Source organism: Vanessa tameamea, chromosome 16 (genome assembly GCF_037043105.1).
Source record: "Vanessa tameamea isolate UH-Manoa-2023 chromosome 16, ilVanTame1 primary haplotype, whole genome shotgun sequence".
Taxonomy (NCBI): domain Eukaryota; kingdom Metazoa; phylum Arthropoda; class Insecta; order Lepidoptera; family Nymphalidae; genus Vanessa; species Vanessa tameamea.
The window spans coordinates 9,274,378-9,293,419 of record NC_087324.1 but is presented as its reverse complement, the minus strand read 5'-3'; the positions used below and the strand labels follow the sequence as shown (position 1 = coordinate 9,293,419).

General features: G+C 30.2%; 3 protein-coding genes across 3 annotated transcripts; 1 reads left to right on the top strand and 2 right to left on the bottom strand.

Annotated features, from left to right (window-relative positions):
- Window positions 1-539: 539 nt before the first annotated feature.
- LOC113395658 (tRNA (cytosine(38)-C(5))-methyltransferase) lies at window positions 540-1,869 on the bottom strand. Its single transcript, XM_026633320.2, has 3 exons — window positions 1,648-1,869; window positions 1,097-1,575; window positions 540-1,019 (listed from the first exon to the last, which is right to left on the bottom strand). Exons 1-3 carry the CDS (start codon window positions 1,712-1,714, stop codon window positions 561-563), a joined length of 1,005 nt encoding a protein of 334 aa, XP_026489105.1. The 5' UTR covers window positions 1,715-1,869; the 3' UTR covers window positions 540-560.
- Window positions 1,870-2,925: 1,056 nt separating this feature from the next.
- LOC113395651 (sphingosine kinase 1-like) lies at window positions 2,926-17,107 on the top strand. The gene is made up of 3 exons (XM_026633309.2): window positions 2,926-3,816; window positions 13,632-13,731; window positions 14,928-17,107. The coding sequence occupies exons 1-3, from the start codon at window positions 2,942-2,944 to the stop codon at window positions 15,777-15,779; spliced, it is 1,827 nt and encodes a 608-aa protein (XP_026489094.2). The 5' UTR covers window positions 2,926-2,941; the 3' UTR covers window positions 15,780-17,107.
- A 628-nt stretch (window positions 17,108-17,735) lies between these two features.
- LOC113395669 (ankyrin repeat domain-containing protein 54-like) lies at window positions 17,736-18,961 on the bottom strand. The gene has a single exon (XM_026633330.2). It carries the CDS (start codon window positions 18,802-18,804, stop codon window positions 18,004-18,006), a length of 801 nt encoding a protein of 266 aa, XP_026489115.1. The 5' UTR covers window positions 18,805-18,961; the 3' UTR covers window positions 17,736-18,003.
- Window positions 18,962-19,042: the final 81 nt, after the last annotated feature.

Below are 19,042 nucleotides of genomic sequence, written 5' to 3'. Positions count from 1 at the left end.
TTTGTGCAACAATAGATCTGCGATGCTCGATTAATTATGATTAACGTTTATAATTATTTTTATGCAACTACCGCAAGAAAACTAAAACAATTAGTTATATGAATACCCACATTTTTTACTTCGACGTTCCCTGCATCATATGTGATACACTAAAATTAAGGACGAGACGTCCTTGTATCACATGTGATACATGCTGAAAATAGCTGTAATATTACAGTGACGGAGATTTCAAGTATATATTTATTAAATGTGAAGTATTTCCAACTACTTTTAATAAAAAAACCGCAGGACGCCACGTGAAGGTTGTTGGATTTGGCCTGGACAGTCAACGTGTTAAGAAATTTAACATGCTCAATTATCTTTTATACACAGATAATGGGTCTACCTACTAACCTCATCTCTTCTCTTTTATTCCAGTGAACTTTTAGACCTCCCTATCTAATATTAAATAAATGTAAAAAAAAAATAATAATAAAGTATTTAAATATGAAACTGCTACATGAAGCAAATCAGAATGTATAAAATAAAAAAAATAAAAAAAAATGATATAAATTCTTTAATCATTCAAAGAGTATTTTTAATAATTCTGTAATAACTTTAACATTTACACTGTTTCCTAATAACCTATAACATTGTTTTGTTGTAATATTTTCAGGAAATTTATAATTTTTCGAAAATGACATAAGTGATAGAACTTCATTGGGAGTAAAAAACCTCAATTTTAATTGTTTTATTGTGTCTACAAAATCATCACTTTTATCACCAAATGTTTTTGCTACTTTATAACATTCTTCTACTTCCTCTGGTGTAGCATTAGTAAAAACTGAACCAGTGCCTTCGACATAATGTGTATATGCTTTAGTAAAACAGCAGGATCGTCTAGAATTCTTATAACAAATGTCCAATACTTTAGCCCTCTTTAACAATTTGTCACTAACTAAATATTTTTCTGGAACATTCAATTCTAATATATCTTCTAAAGCTATAGGATGTCCATAATTTTTTGGAAGACTTTTGATCTGAATATGTAAAAAAAACAGTATAATTATTATTTTTTTAAAGATTTATCATGTTTTGTAAAATGAGATAAACTTACAATATCCTCTTTTCTTCGAAAAAGCCATTCAGACTTGTTTCTTCTAGCTATACAATAATATCTCAATCTGGAATTAGGCACACCAAAACTGGACGGACATAGCAGAAACTCTTGATAATCAAATTTGCATTCTTTTAATTTGTTTATAAATATATTTCTAACAGTTGAACATTCAAAACCCTTTACATTTTCCAATAAAATATATTCAATATTGTCTAAGTGTATAAACATGTCAATTAAATATAAAAACGAATTGGTTCTAGGATCACTTTCGTCCAAATATTTACCGTTTCTGGTAAAGGGCTGACATGGGGGAGACATAAGAATTGTATTCACATTAAGCTTATCGATGTAATCTGGTGTTAAGCATTGTATATTTCTATTCAGTAATGGAGTGCTGGGAAAGTTGTACTTGTAAACCTCGTTGGCGACATTGTTTATATCAACAGCCAATATTACTTCACCTTCCAACCCCGATTCTAAAATTAGGAAAAATAGAATAATTTATATATTGTGATATGATAAAGTATAACATTTAAAGATATTGTTACCATTCCATGCGCAATGCATGCCACCAATACCGCTATACAGTTCTAAGATTCTGTGTCGTAACGTCATATTAATTAAATATTCTTTATAAATATGACAATGATTTTAACAAAGTATACTTAGTATTTCATTAGTTAAAAAGTCAAAGAAATTTGATTACGAATAACAATTTATTTATTTGTAATAACTTATATTCATTATAACTAATATTGTAATTTGTAAAACTTCAAAATTATATATTTTTTGACAGCTCTGGATACAAGTCTTTTAGAAAATAAATTTAGGATTTGTATAATTTAATATGGTGCTACCAGTAAAAAAAATTTCTAGGTTCAGGGTTAACTACAATGCTTTTTACTCGTATATTTCCTATTTTCTTCATTAATTTGTGTACTTATTTTTATAACTTAAATGTTGATATAAAAATGAGAGATCAAGAAAAAAAGTACACGTTTCATTTCAAAAGATTTATGCCACACAATGTGCCATACAGTACTCCGTGCACCTACCAAATGCCAATACAATAATACACGATAATATGTCGAATCAGTACGCACTTGCATTCTATCCGTTCTTTTTTGTAAGTTGCACAAGGTTATTATTTCAATAAAAAATCCCATAAATAAAATCTTAAATATGTATTTTGATGACACGGTATTTTAACATAATTTCTACAATGAATTTAATCAGTTATAAAGTCGATATTTAATTATTTTTTGCTTGCTATACTAACTCAAATAATTTTCGAAATTTATTTATATGTTTTTTAATTATTAATTTCTAAATTATCAAAGATAAAGAATTTGATGTGTACTGGATTCAACTCAGATTTGTAAATTGAAATAAATGTGTGTAAGAGTTAATTACAACTAAACTCCATTTACCCCGGATGTTAGATATAACAATTGTGGCTTAAATTCTGTGAAACGTTCACAAATATGTGGATCTGATTTAAAGTTGCTTTACTCATTTTTCAAATAACAACATATTTTATTACGTATTTATAAAAAATACTAAATAAAAATGTGGTATGAGAATTTTAACAAGTAAAAATTTATTTTTATGTTTAGTAGATATCAACTGATCTGTGGATATTATTAAATAACAATTCGTATATACCTACATATAATATATTATTAGTAAATAAATATAACATTTAATTTACTCAAATTATTTTTTGATCAGTTGATAAAAGATTTTTTAATTAACATTTATCTTATTCATATTGTCAACTAAAATCATAAAACAACTGGTAAACTTAGTATTAGTAGTTTAATGGCCTTGATTCTGGCAGTTATGGCGGAACCTAAGCTCAGTAAAGACGTGTATAACGTCAAAAGTGATGAAAATGCCGACTCGAAAGAGCATATTTACCTTGAAGAAACATTTTACATTCTTTCTAAGAAGAAGTCTGTGTTTCGTGTGAGGCTTACATCAAAAGGGTTATCATTAATAAAAGAAACTGACGACTGTTCAAAAGAGCAAACCATACTATTGCGGGATATTATCGGCAGTAAATGTATGAGAAGTAAGAGACGTCGTGTTGGAGCCAGATCTTGTATTTGCAGTTCATTTGTGGGTCACCAACAGCTCAAGGTAGTAGATGAAAACAGTGGCGACCTTGATGAAAGCGATATCAGTGCGTATCTTTACATATACGCTTACAATTTAAAGCGCAGCCGCCGTAGTTTCAAACGTGAGAGAACAACAATAACACTCAGGTTCAGGTCTTACGATAAATACGAAGATAATAACAGGGAAGCACAAAAGTGGCGAACAACAATAAAATGTTTATTAGTAGATCAGCCGATTACGTACACGTTACCTTATAATGATAAGAAATTATTAATACTATTGAATCCAAAGTCTGGTCCCGGGAAGGCAAGAGAACTTTTTCAGACAAAAGCCGCTCCAATTTTGCAAGAGTCCGATACACCTTACGATCTCCATGTTACCAAGTATGCCCAATATGCTCGTGAATTTGTGCGTACGAGAAATGTTTACGCTTGGCGCGGAATAGTGGCAGTGGGAGGTGACGGGGTTTTGTTTGAAATATTGAATGGAATGTTTGAGCGACTTGATTGGCAACAGGCTTTTGCTGAAGTTCCATTAGCTATTCTGCCATGTGGTTCTGGCAATGGCTTGGCGAGAACTATTTGTCATCACTACAAGTAAGTAAAATTATAATAATAATTTTAATTTAATTATTAACCCGGCCCACTACTAATCCAGGTTTCTCATAAGTCTTAGAGTTTTTGCTAATTATCATAAACCTTGGATCTTTATTAGCTAATAAAAATATTGTAAATACATGATAATGAAATGTGAAAAAGCAATCCGTTTATAAATAGATAAGTTCTTAATTGTATGAGTATATACTTTTTTTATAAAAGGAAAAATTTGACAGTCTGTTTTAGATGTGTTCTTTGGAAAATTTGGTTGGTACAGATATGTTAAATAAGGTTTTTTATTAAATATATTCCTCATTTTGATTCCAGCCTATATGAAAAGTAGCAAATATTATTTTAATATATAAAGTGGTTACATTTTACAATTATGAAAGAATTAAGCCATGATTCTTGTTTAAAAATTATAACACGTTGAGTAAAACAAAAAGCTATGCTTAACCAACAAAACCCTTTGATTTATTGCTTGATCCACAACGCTTTTCTTTGGTATAGAAACTGCACTGGTGTCTGATAAAGCTATTCCTATATTGAATTTTTTAGCTATTCCGTTTTAAAGTTACAAAAGGATTAAAATTGTGGAACATCTTTTTTTAAAAACGACTCATGCTAATTACTATCATATACTACTACTAGCCTAAATAATAAAATAATCATACCTACTACAATTTGTCAGGAAAAATATTTAAAATGGTTGTTTCAAATGTATCAAGGTTAAAATATATGAATATATAAATAGTACTGTTGTAGTTATGTGCTATATTCATATTTTATGTTTTGTTGTAAGATCTTATTTTATTTTTAATGAATCTGCCACAGAAAGAATTGGCTATAGTACATTGACATTTGACCATGAAATGCTAAGATGATAAAGCATACAAACAAGTTAAAATTACACCTACACTTTGTTAAAGTCACGTACAAAATCTTTTATTTATTTTATTGTGTTGATTATTTTTACTTAATTATTTTCAATTTTAACGAGCCAAGATGGCTTAGTAGATAGAATATTATGTGGATCTTAATGAAGAGTGGGAAACTTCAAACCTTCTTCTAAAAAGTAGATGAACCCTTAGTCCAGTAATGTAACTGTGTGTTTATTTTCTCTTACCTTTCATTATTAATAGCTGTGCTGTATTGAAAATATTGGCCTAAATGCATTCCTTGTTAAACATTCTCAATGCTTAGCTATGTTTCATAACATGTGTTTTTGTAAAAACACAGGCACAAGGGACATAACATAGGTCCCAAGGTTGCTCATTGGCAATGTAAGGAATGGTAAATATTATCAGATGACCCATTTGACCATATCCCTACCGTTTTTTTATGTAATAACAAAATAAAAGCTTAGCTTCTAGTGAAGCACTCTTGTAAAAATAATATAGTTTTATGCTTATGTATAATCCATGAATTGATGCAAATTATGCAGGTAAGCGACAATAATGTTGGATTTTCTTATCTTTTACTTTATCATGTTTCATTTTCAATAATGATAATAACGTAACTTCTTTGCTAATATGTAAATAGATTAAATAAAAAAAAATATTTTCTATTATCTTAAGTCTTTATTTAAAAACTCGTAAAGGTAACAATATAAATTGTGTTAATAGTACCCACATCTTAATATTATAATAATATATAAGATGTTGCTTTATTCGGATGATACGCGATTCTTATCTACTTAATAGAATTTTAAAATGACTACTGACTGACATAACATAGCGCCTGAACTGAGTATTCTAAGGGGATGAAAGTTCGTATGTATGTATGTAAGTTCGTTATTTTTGAAGTTAGAGATGAAAATGCGTATTTGGGTTTATTAATGAGTTAAAAACAGATTTAAAGTTAATTTTGAAAATTCATCACCGAAAAGGTGGAAATACTTTAAAAAATCGGTGGGTTTCTGTATAACGTATCCGAAGAGAGGGTACACGGCTATTAAGTATTTAAAATGTTTTAATAACTGTCATTGTTTTCTGTACTGTTTTGCGCTTTTACAATGCAACTAAAAGTGTTCAAATAATATATATTATAGTTAAAGTTACTCGTGTCTTGTGTTTACGGAATAAAAATGTGTTACTTTTTTATAAATCATTTTTATATAAAGCGGTAGTTCGTAATTCGAAACGAAGTAGTCAATAGCTATTGTGGTCTATCGAAACGGTTATAGTTTATTCTTCACTATTTTCTTGGTATTTGATTCTTATTTAATTATTTTTTCAAAATATAAAATCCGAAATGTTATGCAAACGCTGGAAATGAAACCTTTTCGAATGAATAGAATTAATGAAACTACCAGTTCAGTGTTTTAAAACAGACTAACGCTTTTATTGAGGCACAGATCAAAGTCATTTAAAAAACTATAGAAAACAATAAAACAAAGTTACTACATATTCTTATTGTTAAAAAAAAGCTATGTTTTTTTTCTAATTCAAATTAAGAACAAATTATTTTGATATATGACCTATAATTAGAAATTTGCAAGTGTAAATCATACTAATAGTAGCTCTAAATATTTGTACAATTAAAATAAACCAATTACTGAATCATAATGAAACTCAATACAGAGGGCGGTTTGGAGCTGGGCAAGGACAGCAGTATTACATTAGGTAAGGGAATTACGGCATCTAAAAAAAAAAAATTGACGCATATGGATTCGCAAAGTTTTCAAACGTTGATTATGAGATACTCAATTTAACGTCATGTTTAAATAATTTGAACTGGTCTGATAAGTAGGCGATGTAGGTCGAGTACCACGCTCCTGTACTTAAATAAATAAGTATTGCTCAAATGCCAAACGAATTTTGACTCGACGTAGTTGCTATAAGCAACGGTTATAATTATTTTGTATTTGTACATAACATGGTTTAGTTGTAAACATAATATTTTACAGAGCTATAATATACGTGTAGCCTATTCCAATCGGCAAACGAATGAAGACAAACAAACCTTAGATTTACGTATTCAATGCGATGCTTGCTTATATATGCTTGGATATATAAAAAGATAAAATTGTACTCGATTGACTGATTAGACAATCCTCCTAATTAAAAAAGTAACTAGAAAATTTCTTGCCGGTTCGTCTCGAATCTACTTTACGAACCGATGGAAGATTTACATTTAATTCAATACTGTAACATGATGACACAATTTTTTTAATGAAATATTTTGATTTAATTTGATTTTGAATAGACCTTTTAGATAATTTGCAAACTATGCGAATCGATCGCAATTTAAAAATAATAAAAAAATATAAAATATATAATGAGAAAGGACTACCTATATAAAATACAGGAAAACATTGAGCCTACTCTTTGGGATAAAATAAATGGGACATTGGCAAACGAGTGTTGATGAATTTATTCGGTTATTTTTTTTTCTCGTATTATTAAATAAATTTATATTTCTTTAGAAAAAAAAACAACTTTATTGCTAATAAAGCAAAAGTATTTAATTATATTTGGTATATTTCTTTGCAGTTTCCATTGTTTCTCGTGAGTTACCTTAAACGATCTGTCTCGGCTATTACTTTTATCAGAAATTTCATAAACATTCTTTAAGTTCGCTAGTTAAAATTGTATAGTTTATAAGTTAAGCAAAGAAATGTATAGATATATATCGATTATCTGTAATAATGTAATACTGAAATCAATGATGTTAGGTACACAACCATTAATAGTTTATTCTGAAAGAAAATAAAATGAAAAAGTAAATGTAGATATTGTCAACGCTCTCGCACTGGCAAAAGTATGAGGTAAAAGATATCCATAATTTGACTTCTGTGAGTGTAACGAAAATGTAAGGTATTTGATATAAAACAAAATTATTCATCCAAATTTAAACAATAATTATTATAGTCAAAGTATTACATGAAATTAATTATTATAATTGGCAAAAAACTCGAGGCGACAGGAACTCAGTATGCTGCCTCTTGCTAAAAATATATTATCCCACAACAAATGCTTTGTAACACGTGCAAAACATTGTATTATCGTCATGACTGTGCATATTCTTTAATTTTATTCGTCCCTATTTTTCCTCATTTTCCCTTATATTGCTATCATTATTTTAATGAGGTTATTTAGTCCATTTCTCATAAATTGTGTAATATGAGGACACTCGTTTGTTATATTTATGATATTTGTAAGTGATATCATTTTTTAGTTATTGTTTTTTTGATATCGTTGGTGCCTAAAGTTTTATCAGTAGGTAATCCGTGTCTATAAATGGTTTTAATTATTTCGACATTTCATAACGTAGCTTATTACTTTTATAATTTATGATTTGTTTCTTAACTCTTTTTGTCTGCGTTTAATTAATTCTTTGATAACAAGTAAGTCTGTACTCAGTAGTAAAAGTACGATGCTATATATATTATTTAAAATAAAAATGTTGAGGTCTGTTAGTTTTTTTTATTAATTCCTGTTTCATGTATATTGAAAGCTTAGCGATGTAAAATCTAAGACAAGACAACACAAGGCAATTAGTATTTCACATTATATTTATAACGTTTTAATATGTTTTTCTCTGTCAACTAGGATACCTGTTCAAATATGTTACTCAGTTCGAAGGTCTTTATACCAAAATTTTGTTTCAATTTATGCCATTAAGAGATACTCCCGGACAATAATCACAATAAGATATTGGTCCAGATGATAATTGACAATTATAAGTCAATTATATTGTCCTTATAATAGACAAAGAGTTGACAAGAAGCGGCATTGCCGTAACAAACAAATAATAAAAAAAATATATATTGTCTAAAAATTTATTATTTACACCATCAAACTCGTAATAAGTGAAATCGTGTTTTATTTTTAAGCACGCAAATATCAAGTATCTTATAAAAACATGTTTTGTTCATATATGTACAATTTTACATTATTTGTATTTAAAATTACGTCCGTCTTTTATAAATAAAGAAAACTATAAGAATATTCGTCACAAATTGTTGTCTTTGAACATGTCGCTAACAATAATTATTGTTAGCAATAGTTAATCTAAGTCATGACTCATTCTTATGTAAAACAAAGGAGGATGTTAAATTTTATGCTTTGTCTTATTTTTTAAGTTCAAACGTACCTAACTAAAATGGATTTAATAAGACAAAAAAAAATCGTAATAATTATGAAAAACACATCAAATGATGTGTTATTCTTAATTCGACGTATTCCCGTTAGGAGGTGATAGGGGTGATTATTTGCGATAATTTTAACCCCCATATGCATGATGCAAAAGTGAACCATTTTTGAGTTATCACGTTTTTTAGATTTTTCAAAATAAGTCAAAATTGCCACTTCAAAAATTTATTTAAAAAAAAAGTATCAATTAAAATCTATTTTTTTCTTCTGATTTATAAAAACGATTAAACTGGATATTTTTCAATATTTAAACAATAATTATCGGTCCAAATTTAAAAATGCGAGACAGAAAACGATATTATTTAAATTTATTTTTTATTTTTTTCCCTCAAATATGCCTGAAAAACAAAAAAATCATTATGAAACTTGTTCTGCAGATTATTTTAAAAACATAAATATTTACTTAGCTTTCCGAAAATGTATAAAAACTAGGAATTTATTTCAAAGCAACCGAAATAAAATGATCAGAAAGGACGCTGGTGGAAATTCGTAATCGAACATGACCGAATTCGTACTAAAAGTCGTTCTTTAAAATTCCCACAAAATTATAATACTTACTTAATACAAATTTAAAATAAAATTTAGATACATACCATTTTGTCGCAAATCTATAGTGAATATCATAGATTAATCTCTCGACCAATTATATCGCGTCAATTTGCTGTCAAATGTTGTTTATTTGGCTTTTCTCCTGTTCCGGTTGGAATAGGGTATATGCTACTGAAGATGACGAACAAGTTTTAAAACAATACATACTGTTTTGTATTATATTCTTATTATTATTATTTTTATTATATTATGTTATAGGGGGCAAACAAGCAGGAGGCTCACCTGATGGAAAGTGATTATTTACGCCCATGGACATCTGCAACACCAGGGGGGTTGCAGGTGCGTTGCCGGCCTTGAAGGAATAAGTACGCTCTTTTCTTGAAGGTTCCCAAGTTGTATCGGTTCGGAAAAACCGCCGGCGAAAGCTGGTTCCACAGAGTGGTTGTGCGAGGCAGAAAATGCCTTAAAAATCGTGCTGTTGTGGATTGTCGTGGTGCGGGTGAAATTTAGAATTTTGATGAGATGTCCGAAGGTGAAATTCAGCTGCCGGGATTAATCCAAACAATTCCTCGGAACATTCCCCGTGGAAAATTCGGTAGAAGATGCAGAGTGATCCAGCAGATCAGAAAGAGCTTGATCGTCGATAATTCGAGCTGCTCTACGTTGGATACGGTTAAATGGAAGGAGCTGGTACTGGGGAGCACCCGCCCAGAGGTGAGAGCAGTTCTCCATGTGAGGCCGAATTTGCGCCTTGTATAGTCTTAGGCGATGGGCCGACGTGAAATACTGTCTTGCCTTGCTGAGCACACCAAACTTTTTTGATGCCAATTTGGCTTTGCCTTCCAATTGACCGCGGAACTGAACGAGGCTCGAAATATCAACGCCAAGTATTCCGATACTAGCTGTGGCGGCTATCGGAATGTTCTCAAATCGTGGAGATACGACGAATAGTGTTTTTTTGGCGGTTAACGCGCAAACTTGCGTCTTTTTGGGGTTAAAATGGACTAGGTTTAGTTTTTGGTTTAGGTTTTATCTATTTTAACTTAAAATTTTATTACCACAGTTGATTTAGAAATACATTTCTCTCACACCATCTCATTTTGATGATTGCAAGTTCAATTTCCGCTATGAAAGACACTCGCATGGCTATTGGTTTGCCCTTGGTCAAAGTGTTGTTGAAGATCTTCTCGTCGTAACGTCTTTAGAAGATAAGTGAAGTGTTTATCTCACTTGTGTAATAAACATTTGATAGATAATAATTCAATTGAAATAATAAATTACATTCAATCGCTGATTCATCTACACGAGTTGAGAAAATCTGATTATAATAGGTCTGCAGCAGAATTATAGTTTGTTGTACATATAACGATGTCTTGACAATTTATGTTTCTTCAAAATAATCTGCATTTGACATAAAAATGTATTCATATTTAAACAAATTTGTCATGAAAGAAAATACTACTCGTGAAGTATTTGTTTTTTAACAAAGTTTATACTTCTAAATACTTGCAAAATTTTAGAGTTAATTTTTCAACTAGTTATGTCGTCTTTATGTATATTGTATAATGTCTATGTAACTGTAAATAATTTTAAAATATTTTTTAACTTTTGTAAATTTTGTATTTTTTCACGATTACTATTTATACCTAATAAATTATCGCATCGTAATCTTCATTATCAATTTACACGTTCTTATATTATATTAATCGTGTTCAAATATTTTGTAACTTACTAACCTTATTTGTCGCATTTTCATAGCGACACCCTTCTCTAATCCTAAAAACGGATATTGTCTATTGTTTCTTTGTGTGATAAAGATTGATTAAACCAGCATAGAAGACGAAGTGTACGCCGAGCGTTCTTTAAATTCAAAACTTAGTAATTCTCTATTACTGCGCTTTTTCATTACGTAACGCCCCAATTTCAATTCCCGATGTCTTGTAGTTAAAGCTGTGCGCCTCAGTCGAGTTAGTATAATAACTGAAGAGAAATTTAGCCTAATATAAAGTACAAGAGTTTTTTTGTTAGTACATTTAAACCACCCCCCGTTATCTCAGGATTTATCATTTGATTTTAAAAATCTTGTTGCGTTAGTTGTCTATCCATTTATAACGAAACCGTATAGGGCTATATAAAAGTATTATACACATATAAAAGCAGAAAAGTAGGCAGGCCTCTTGTCCTTGTTTGAGGAGTAGGTTCAGAGCTTATTCTAAATGTTATTATTATAAAGCTGTTCCAATGCGTGGTATTGTATATAAGTGGCAATTTTTTATCCCCTTCTCAGGCAGGTTTTCTCAAGATGTTTTCGTGTGACGATTACAAGTGTGTGTAAAAATACATGTATTTACGTTGTAAAAATATTACCGGCAACTCATTATTCTGTATTTTTCTCAACTGATTTTAGTATTAAATGCAGACAATAACTCATTGTATTGTAATGTACTAGTAGTTTTCCGGAGCTTCAATGACTTTAATACTTTTTGTATATATTTTTTGTAAAGATTTTAAAGAGAGATCTTTAATTTCGTATACAATTAATGTAATATTAAGGTACAATTAACTCTTTATAAAATGAATACAGATTTAGGACGTGGTAAGAGAGCTTTGTGTTAAGAGATGTGTAAATAACATTTAAAAGCAAGTAAGTAGTGGAATGAGGTAACGCCGTGAAAAACCTCCGTGGCCAAGGTTAGGTCAGTAAATATGTTTAAACAGACATACATTTTATTGTAATTTTTATAAAGATAAAAGTATTTCTACTATCTACGTTGCGCGTAAATTATGTTTCGTGCTAAATATTATATTGTTGTTATGTCACAATTTCTTAATCCGGTAGAATTATGGACTACTATTTCATACTTCTTATTTTACCTCGTATTCAATGGCCGCTTATAAATACTTTCACTTTTTTCGCTTTAGTTTCGGTTACGATCTTATCCGAATCTAAAGCGTTCTACAAATAATCTTGTCATTGATGAAAATTTGATGCAGACTAAGTAATAAGGGTATCTTTTTGTAAATATGCAAAAATATACGACATTGTACAGCTTGTAACTAACAGCTGTTGGAACGTTTTTAATAAGAACGTCCTCCTTTTTATATTTCGGCGACGGCGATCTAAAATGATAAGTCGTCGCCCTGGAGATATTGTCGTGATTTCTGTTTTACGAAGCACGAGAAAATAACACTGGCTACTTCCAATTTCCGATACTAATACCTAATAATTGGTTTTAATCTTTTTTTCTATGGATTCCTAAGGATATCAGTTATCAGATGTTAATTAAACATCACTAACCTTTGTTGTGAATCGGATGGCAAATGATAACTAGAGAACGAACGATATCCACAACAAAGATAGTAGCTTATAGGCTTAATAAGAAAGCTGGGGATCCGGTTAATAGGCTTCGAAATTTCGAGTTATTTACCTAACGTTTCTCTTAATATATTGTTTTCAAATAACCCTATAAGTGTAAATCTCGTACTTTGTTGATTCTTCTTAGTACCAAATTTACATTTATTTTTAAAGTTATCACATAATATATTAGTTTAGTGTGTATTTTCGTTTTAAATAATCTATTAACATCTCGCTTCTTAGAATTTCTTCTTCAGTACACTAATCACGAGTATTTATTGTCCCAGAAAATAGATAAATGAGGTAATCATTTTCCAATAAATATAAAAAATAATCGAAAAAATAATCTTTTAACATTTTGCACATAATTATCATTTTGTATGTTACTATTAATCGACTATCGCACACAATTTTAAATAAACAACCTCTGTTTTCAAATCACATTGCTAATAAATTGTCATAAAATATTTTAAAATAAACTCAACTTTGTAGTTATCTTTCACTAAGTCTCATTGATTACTAACAATGATCCGGTGACATAAATCATCATTTTTTAAATAAGTAGAGCGAGGTTAGAATCGGATTTTACTAAATCGTCTGTTGTTTCAACAACGTAAATTTCATTTATATCGTAATTTATTCATTGTCTTATCGGGTATTCTCTGGTTTTTCCTTTTTCAGACCGGTCAAAGGGTTCTGTTGATATAAGTGAAATTAGTTTGTTGTTGTATTAAAACCTGGATGTTTTGTTTTAGTGAACCTTACATCCCTCAAAATTTGACGGGATTGACGATGGCTCTCGCAAGAGGTAAAACAGCGCATATGGATGTCGTCAGAGTGGAGACTAAATCAAAAGTATGTATTAATGTTCCATAATTGAACACCTAGCTTAATTAAACACCTCATTATCGTACGAAAACACTTGTTGAGGAGACGTAATTTTTGTGTCATTCGTATCTTATTTATTTGTTTAATTGTTCAAGATAAAATCGATATGATACTTTAATAGAAATACAAGTATAAAAAACATTCAATATTGATTTCTCCAATGTTTTGATTGGTTGAAATGAAATAAAAAATATTTACTATTTCTTTTTCCTTATTTGAAGTTGGCTATTAATTAATCAACTCTCCTTATTGAGTTTATTGCTTCTAAAATTCACATTCCGAACGGGTTGTAACTTCACACATATTTAGACTTACTACATTTGTGAATATCGATTTTAATCCGCTTAGAGCCTTGTTGAAGAAGTATTTTTATATTTTGAAAATATTTATTTACTTATTTATACTTTATTGCACCCAAACTTAAAACTAAAAATTACAATATTGAAACAAAAAGTTGCATGAGGTGCAACAAAATATGTTTGATTTTTTTTGATTAAAATTGATGACGTGTAATCGTTTGAATCCTACTTACCCATTATATTGCTTGCTAATATTCCTCTTTTCTCATCTAATTCCGAAGTGGCTACCACAATAGCCTGAGGGATCAGGTTCGAACCTACGACTAAACGGCCGTTGAGCTATTGAGGCTTCAAGATCCTTTAGCGGTTTTAACATAAGATTTATTTTGTAATTTAATTTTTGAAACATATTATCTACTTCACGAAGGTCACCTAATTGTGATTACAACATTGCGTTATTTTGTTATCGTTTTGTTAATTAGCTTATGCATTAGACCTACTTACCTCAGATTTTTTTTGTTTTATTGTCAATTAGATGGTGTCTCTACTAGTAGATAATATACAATTTATCTCTTTTCACCTTCAAGTGTAATGTTACACTATACAATTGAGTGCGTCCGTCATAACAAACAAGGAACGGCGTAGTGCGGATACAATTATACTCATATACTTCGTTCTATTACATCCGTATCTGCGATTATCTCCCTAACGCGTATTTGTTAGCTTAATATTTTTTTACAATACAAATACATTGTCGTATATTCTATTCAACATATGTTCAAAATTATAACTCATGTTACCCCTCTTAATTAAAAACATATAGCTCATGAAATTTGACGTATAAATAATTACTTTCATTTGCAGATAATGTTTTCCTTCTTATCAGTCGGCTGGGGCTTATTATCAGACATCGATATTGAGAGTGAAAGATTAAGAGCAATCGGAGGGCAAAGGTTCACCGTTTGGGCGTTAGCGAGGCTCGTGGGATTGAGGAAATACAAAGGTGTGGTGAGTTACGCTAAAATAAAGGATGTGAGCAATTTACCGAAGCCGAAGCACCCGCTTACGATCAGCCATAGCGTAAGTCAAGACGGTGCGCTCGATTCGCCGGAAGCTGACGCATTTTTTGATTGCGACGAAAATTCCGAAGTATTTACGAGCGCCGTTAACGGCAAACGACATCAACGTGTCGATTCCTGGTACTCCGTAAACTCAAGGAGAAGTGCATTTTATAGCACTAGAGGTTCGGAGTATCATAGCGTAACGAGCAGTGGCTCTGAAATGCGGTCGCCTGTTCACGCGTGCATGCACGGCCCCGCTTCCCATTTACCCTCCCTCATGTTCCAATTGCCGTCTCATTGGGTGCACGAGGAAGGCGAATTCGTTATGGTTTACGTTTCCTATCAGTCATATATCGGCGAGGATTTACTATTTGCTCCACGATCCCACCTGTCAGACGGCATCATGTGGATGCTTATCATAAAAGCTGGTATATCGAGATCTCAAATTTTATCACTATTATTAGGTATGAGCCAGGGAAATCATTCCGAAATAAACACGGAGCATATTAAAATGATTCCAGTCAGTGCATTTAGGATAGTACCGGAGGGTCCAAATGGCCATCTCACGGTGGATGGCGAACTCGTCGAATACGGTCCCATTCAGGCTGAGATATTTCCAAACATAGTTAATCTCTTGGTACCGGATACAAAATAACGTTTAGATAATTTCACATGTGATGTGTTGGCCTCTAATTTGACTGATTTAGTTAGATGAAACTTACCGAGCCGATGTTTGTGCAATAAATGGTGTTAAATATTTTAAATAGAAAATATTCTTATATCTAAAAATGGTTGTGCCAGAAAACACGTTTATATAATTTAATACCAAAGTAAGATATTTAAGTACAATCGACTATGCCATTCCAATATCATTGTGATTTATATTATCAATTCAATATTTTAAACATGATGACTTTAATGTATCCGTTTAATAGCGAAAATTGTGATAATATTTTAAGTAAATCGGTTCTGTCGATAAAGGCAAATCCAATTATTGCGACTAGTCAAAACTATCGAAATTTAAAATAGTGCCAAATATTCCGCACTTTAAATCATTTATTGGAAGGAATTGATCAGTAATAACTACTAATAACTTGTCAATACTTCTAAACACGTTGCTCAATGTAGGGCACTTGTACACAAAGACAGAAACTACCTACTTAGCTGAATTTAATGCACTATATATTTTTTTTATAGCTCAAAGCAATTTGTTAATCTATTAAAATTTTTGTTTTAAATATTCATATACATTTTGTTCCCCGTTATAAACGGAAATCCTAAAACTCAATATTTTTTGTTTTCAAAGAAATTATTCTAAGGATGTTTTTGCACATTAGAGCACAAAATTTGGCTATTGTTTTCATATTGCTCCATTAGCTTGCCGTATCCAGTGGGTTTTACTTATAGCATAATTATTATTTTATTAAATTAGAATACAGTTGGTAATAAATAGTTAATTAGTATGATTACTATTTGTTAGATACCTAAGAACTTTCAATATATTTCCAAAAAAATAAATACGAAATGCTACAATTATATAAAAATTTACATCACAAAAAAACTTTATTCAAATCATCGCATAGCTTTTTATTATAAAGTTAATAAGCTCTAGATAGCTCGACGTTTTTTGCCTAAACAATTCTTTAAAATTAAGTTGTGAACATATCTTATTTACTTCAGAATGAACAGTCGTTTATGACTAAACTTTATAATAAATAATAATTAATGATAAAATAAGGATCTTGTTCACTATACTTAATATATTTAGCAGTATTAGCTTACATATTGTAAATTTTCTGTGATAACATTAGTTTCTATCACATGGTCTATTAGTTTCACATTAACCCTACAGTCTGTGCCTAATCTTATTCTTCATAAATTTTGACAACCATTTAAAAGGTTTACACTACTAAATATATGCTTTGTTTGAATTGTTTTTTTTAAATTATATTCACTTAGTTTTTTTTTTAATTTTAAATACATTTAATTATCTATTTAATCTTTGGCAGAACAGAATATTAAGTTCTGTAATCAAAATAAGAAGTTTAATACTTTTTACTATTTTAAAGATTCTGAATAAAATATTTTGTATTTATTTTCATTGCAGTTGAGTTTATCATTTTAGAAATGAATGAGCTGTGTTAATAATAATTTCCATTATTTTTCTGTGATAATTATATTTTTTAAACATAATAAAGCACAAGGCATTGGGTGTGAAAAAAACATTAAAATAAAATTGTTATTTTTGCATGCATGTTATAATAACTTTATTCATTTATTTTTTAAAATGTGTAGTGTAATAGTCAATGTATGCATGTTAATTATTATTTAAAAACTTTTCAAAGGAATGGATTTATTTAATAAGAATTTAAAATTGTGTTAAAAATTTATACAGATAATTATTGTATTTTATTGTTTCCTTATTATTATATGGGCTAAGGAAATAAAACAGGAAATAATGTTTTGTTTTTTTTTTATATAATAATTGCAGTAGGCATTCCATCTTCATATTAAGTTTTAAATTATTGAATGATAAGAATTGTTTTCAATAAATGGTTATACATTTATTGTGTTATTTTATTTCTTTATAATAGTGTGTAAGTAAATGAAATTTCAAAAGACAATAGTAAATTTATTACTACAAGACACTAGTTGCAACAATGGATATTTTCAATCAATAAGACAATTAGAGTACTTACAATAATAAGTTGAAATTTTGTCTTATTTTATATGATTATTAAATCTTACTCTAAATTAAGAAATAAAAATGATGACACCTGTAGCTTACAATTAATTTTATTAAAACTATTTTATTATGAGCTCCTATATTTAGGCAGTTACATTTTTTTGAACAGTCTTAATATTTTAAATCGACAGAATTATCTTAATTTCAATGAGTCAAGACTGTCAAGAAGGTTTTGTACTTCAGAATCAACTTGTTCCCTTGTGCTAACATTTTCTAATCTTTCTCGTACAGACTCCAATTCACATGCATCTGCTTTTTGTATTTTCATGTATTTAAGCATCATTTCAACAACCAAGCATATTTCGCTGATAAGTTGTTTAGTCTCCTCAAAGTGGCCAGCACCACTAGGTCGCATTTGTATCAATTTCAACTTGCTCTGCGCCAACTGAATGGGATTACGACCATTCTTGTCATGAGAGCTAACATCTGTTCCTGCATCAAGCAATTCTATGACAACAGGGATGTGGTTTGTACATGCTGCAAGATGAAGAGGCGTGTTACCCAGAGTATCTTTAATATTCGGGTTAGCGCCGTGTCTAATTAACATTTTAACAACCTCGACATAACCGCGACAAGCTGCTAAATGCAGAGGGCTTCTTTTGTGTTCATCAGAACAGTTTGGGTCAGCACCTGATAAAAGCAGCTTTTCAACCAGATCGGTATTGTTTGTAGACGCTGCAAATCGTAACTTCTTGTTTCTCGAAGAACATATTGTACCCACATATCGATATTTCAATCTGCAATGCCTTGCTTTTGTTGAACATTTTATTTTGCCAATATGTTCATGAGGTTCGTCTAAAAATTCAATTGGCATTGGTTGTCCAGCTAAATTAATTGGTATTGCTCGTGGATTGAAATCTAACACACAGTACGAATGGTCGAAAACAGGATTGTCGCTACTCTCATTACCTGTGTCCACACCTGAATCAGCCATATTTATTATGTCTATTTAAATAAAGTATTTAGGACACATACCAGCCGTTACAACGGTGCGGAAGACCACACAATTTCTTTAAGAAATAACAGTTTGAGGACAACAAAACTTTCTACAAATTGACAAATGTCAAATTATGTAAATTGTCATAATAATTCAAAGTGACCTACCACAGATTCCGAAAGAATCAAGTTAACCTATTTAGTAAAAGTCTTATTACGATTCTACACTGTGGTAC

Excerpts from the sequence above, each read along its gene's own strand:
- LOC113395651 (XM_026633309.2), top strand. The coding sequence starts at position 2,942 with ATGGCGGAACCTAAGCTCAGTAAAGACGTGTATAACGTCAAAAGTGAT. Across the intron at positions 3,817-13,631 it reads ACTATTTGTCATCACTACAA|TGAACCTTACATCCCTCAAA; the intron begins GTAAGTAAAATT and ends GTTTTGTTTTAG. Across the intron at positions 13,732-14,927 it reads GAGTGGAGACTAAATCAAAA|ATAATGTTTTCCTTCTTATC; the intron begins GTATGTATTAAT and ends TTTCATTTGCAG.
- LOC113395669 (XM_026633330.2), bottom strand. The coding sequence starts at position 18,804 with ATGGCTGATTCAGGTGTGGACACAGGTAATGAGAGTAGCGACAATCCT.
- LOC113395658 (XM_026633320.2), bottom strand. The coding sequence starts at position 1,714 with ATGACGTTACGACACAGAATCTTAGAACTGTATAGCGGTATTGGTGGC. Across the intron at positions 1,576-1,647 it reads CATGCATTGCGCATGGAATG|AATCGGGGTTGGAAGGTGAA; the intron begins GTAACAATATCT and ends TCCTAATTTTAG. Across the intron at positions 1,020-1,096 it reads TTCGAAGAAAAGAGGATATT|ATCAAAAGTCTTCCAAAAAA; the intron begins GTAAGTTTATCT and ends TTACATATTCAG.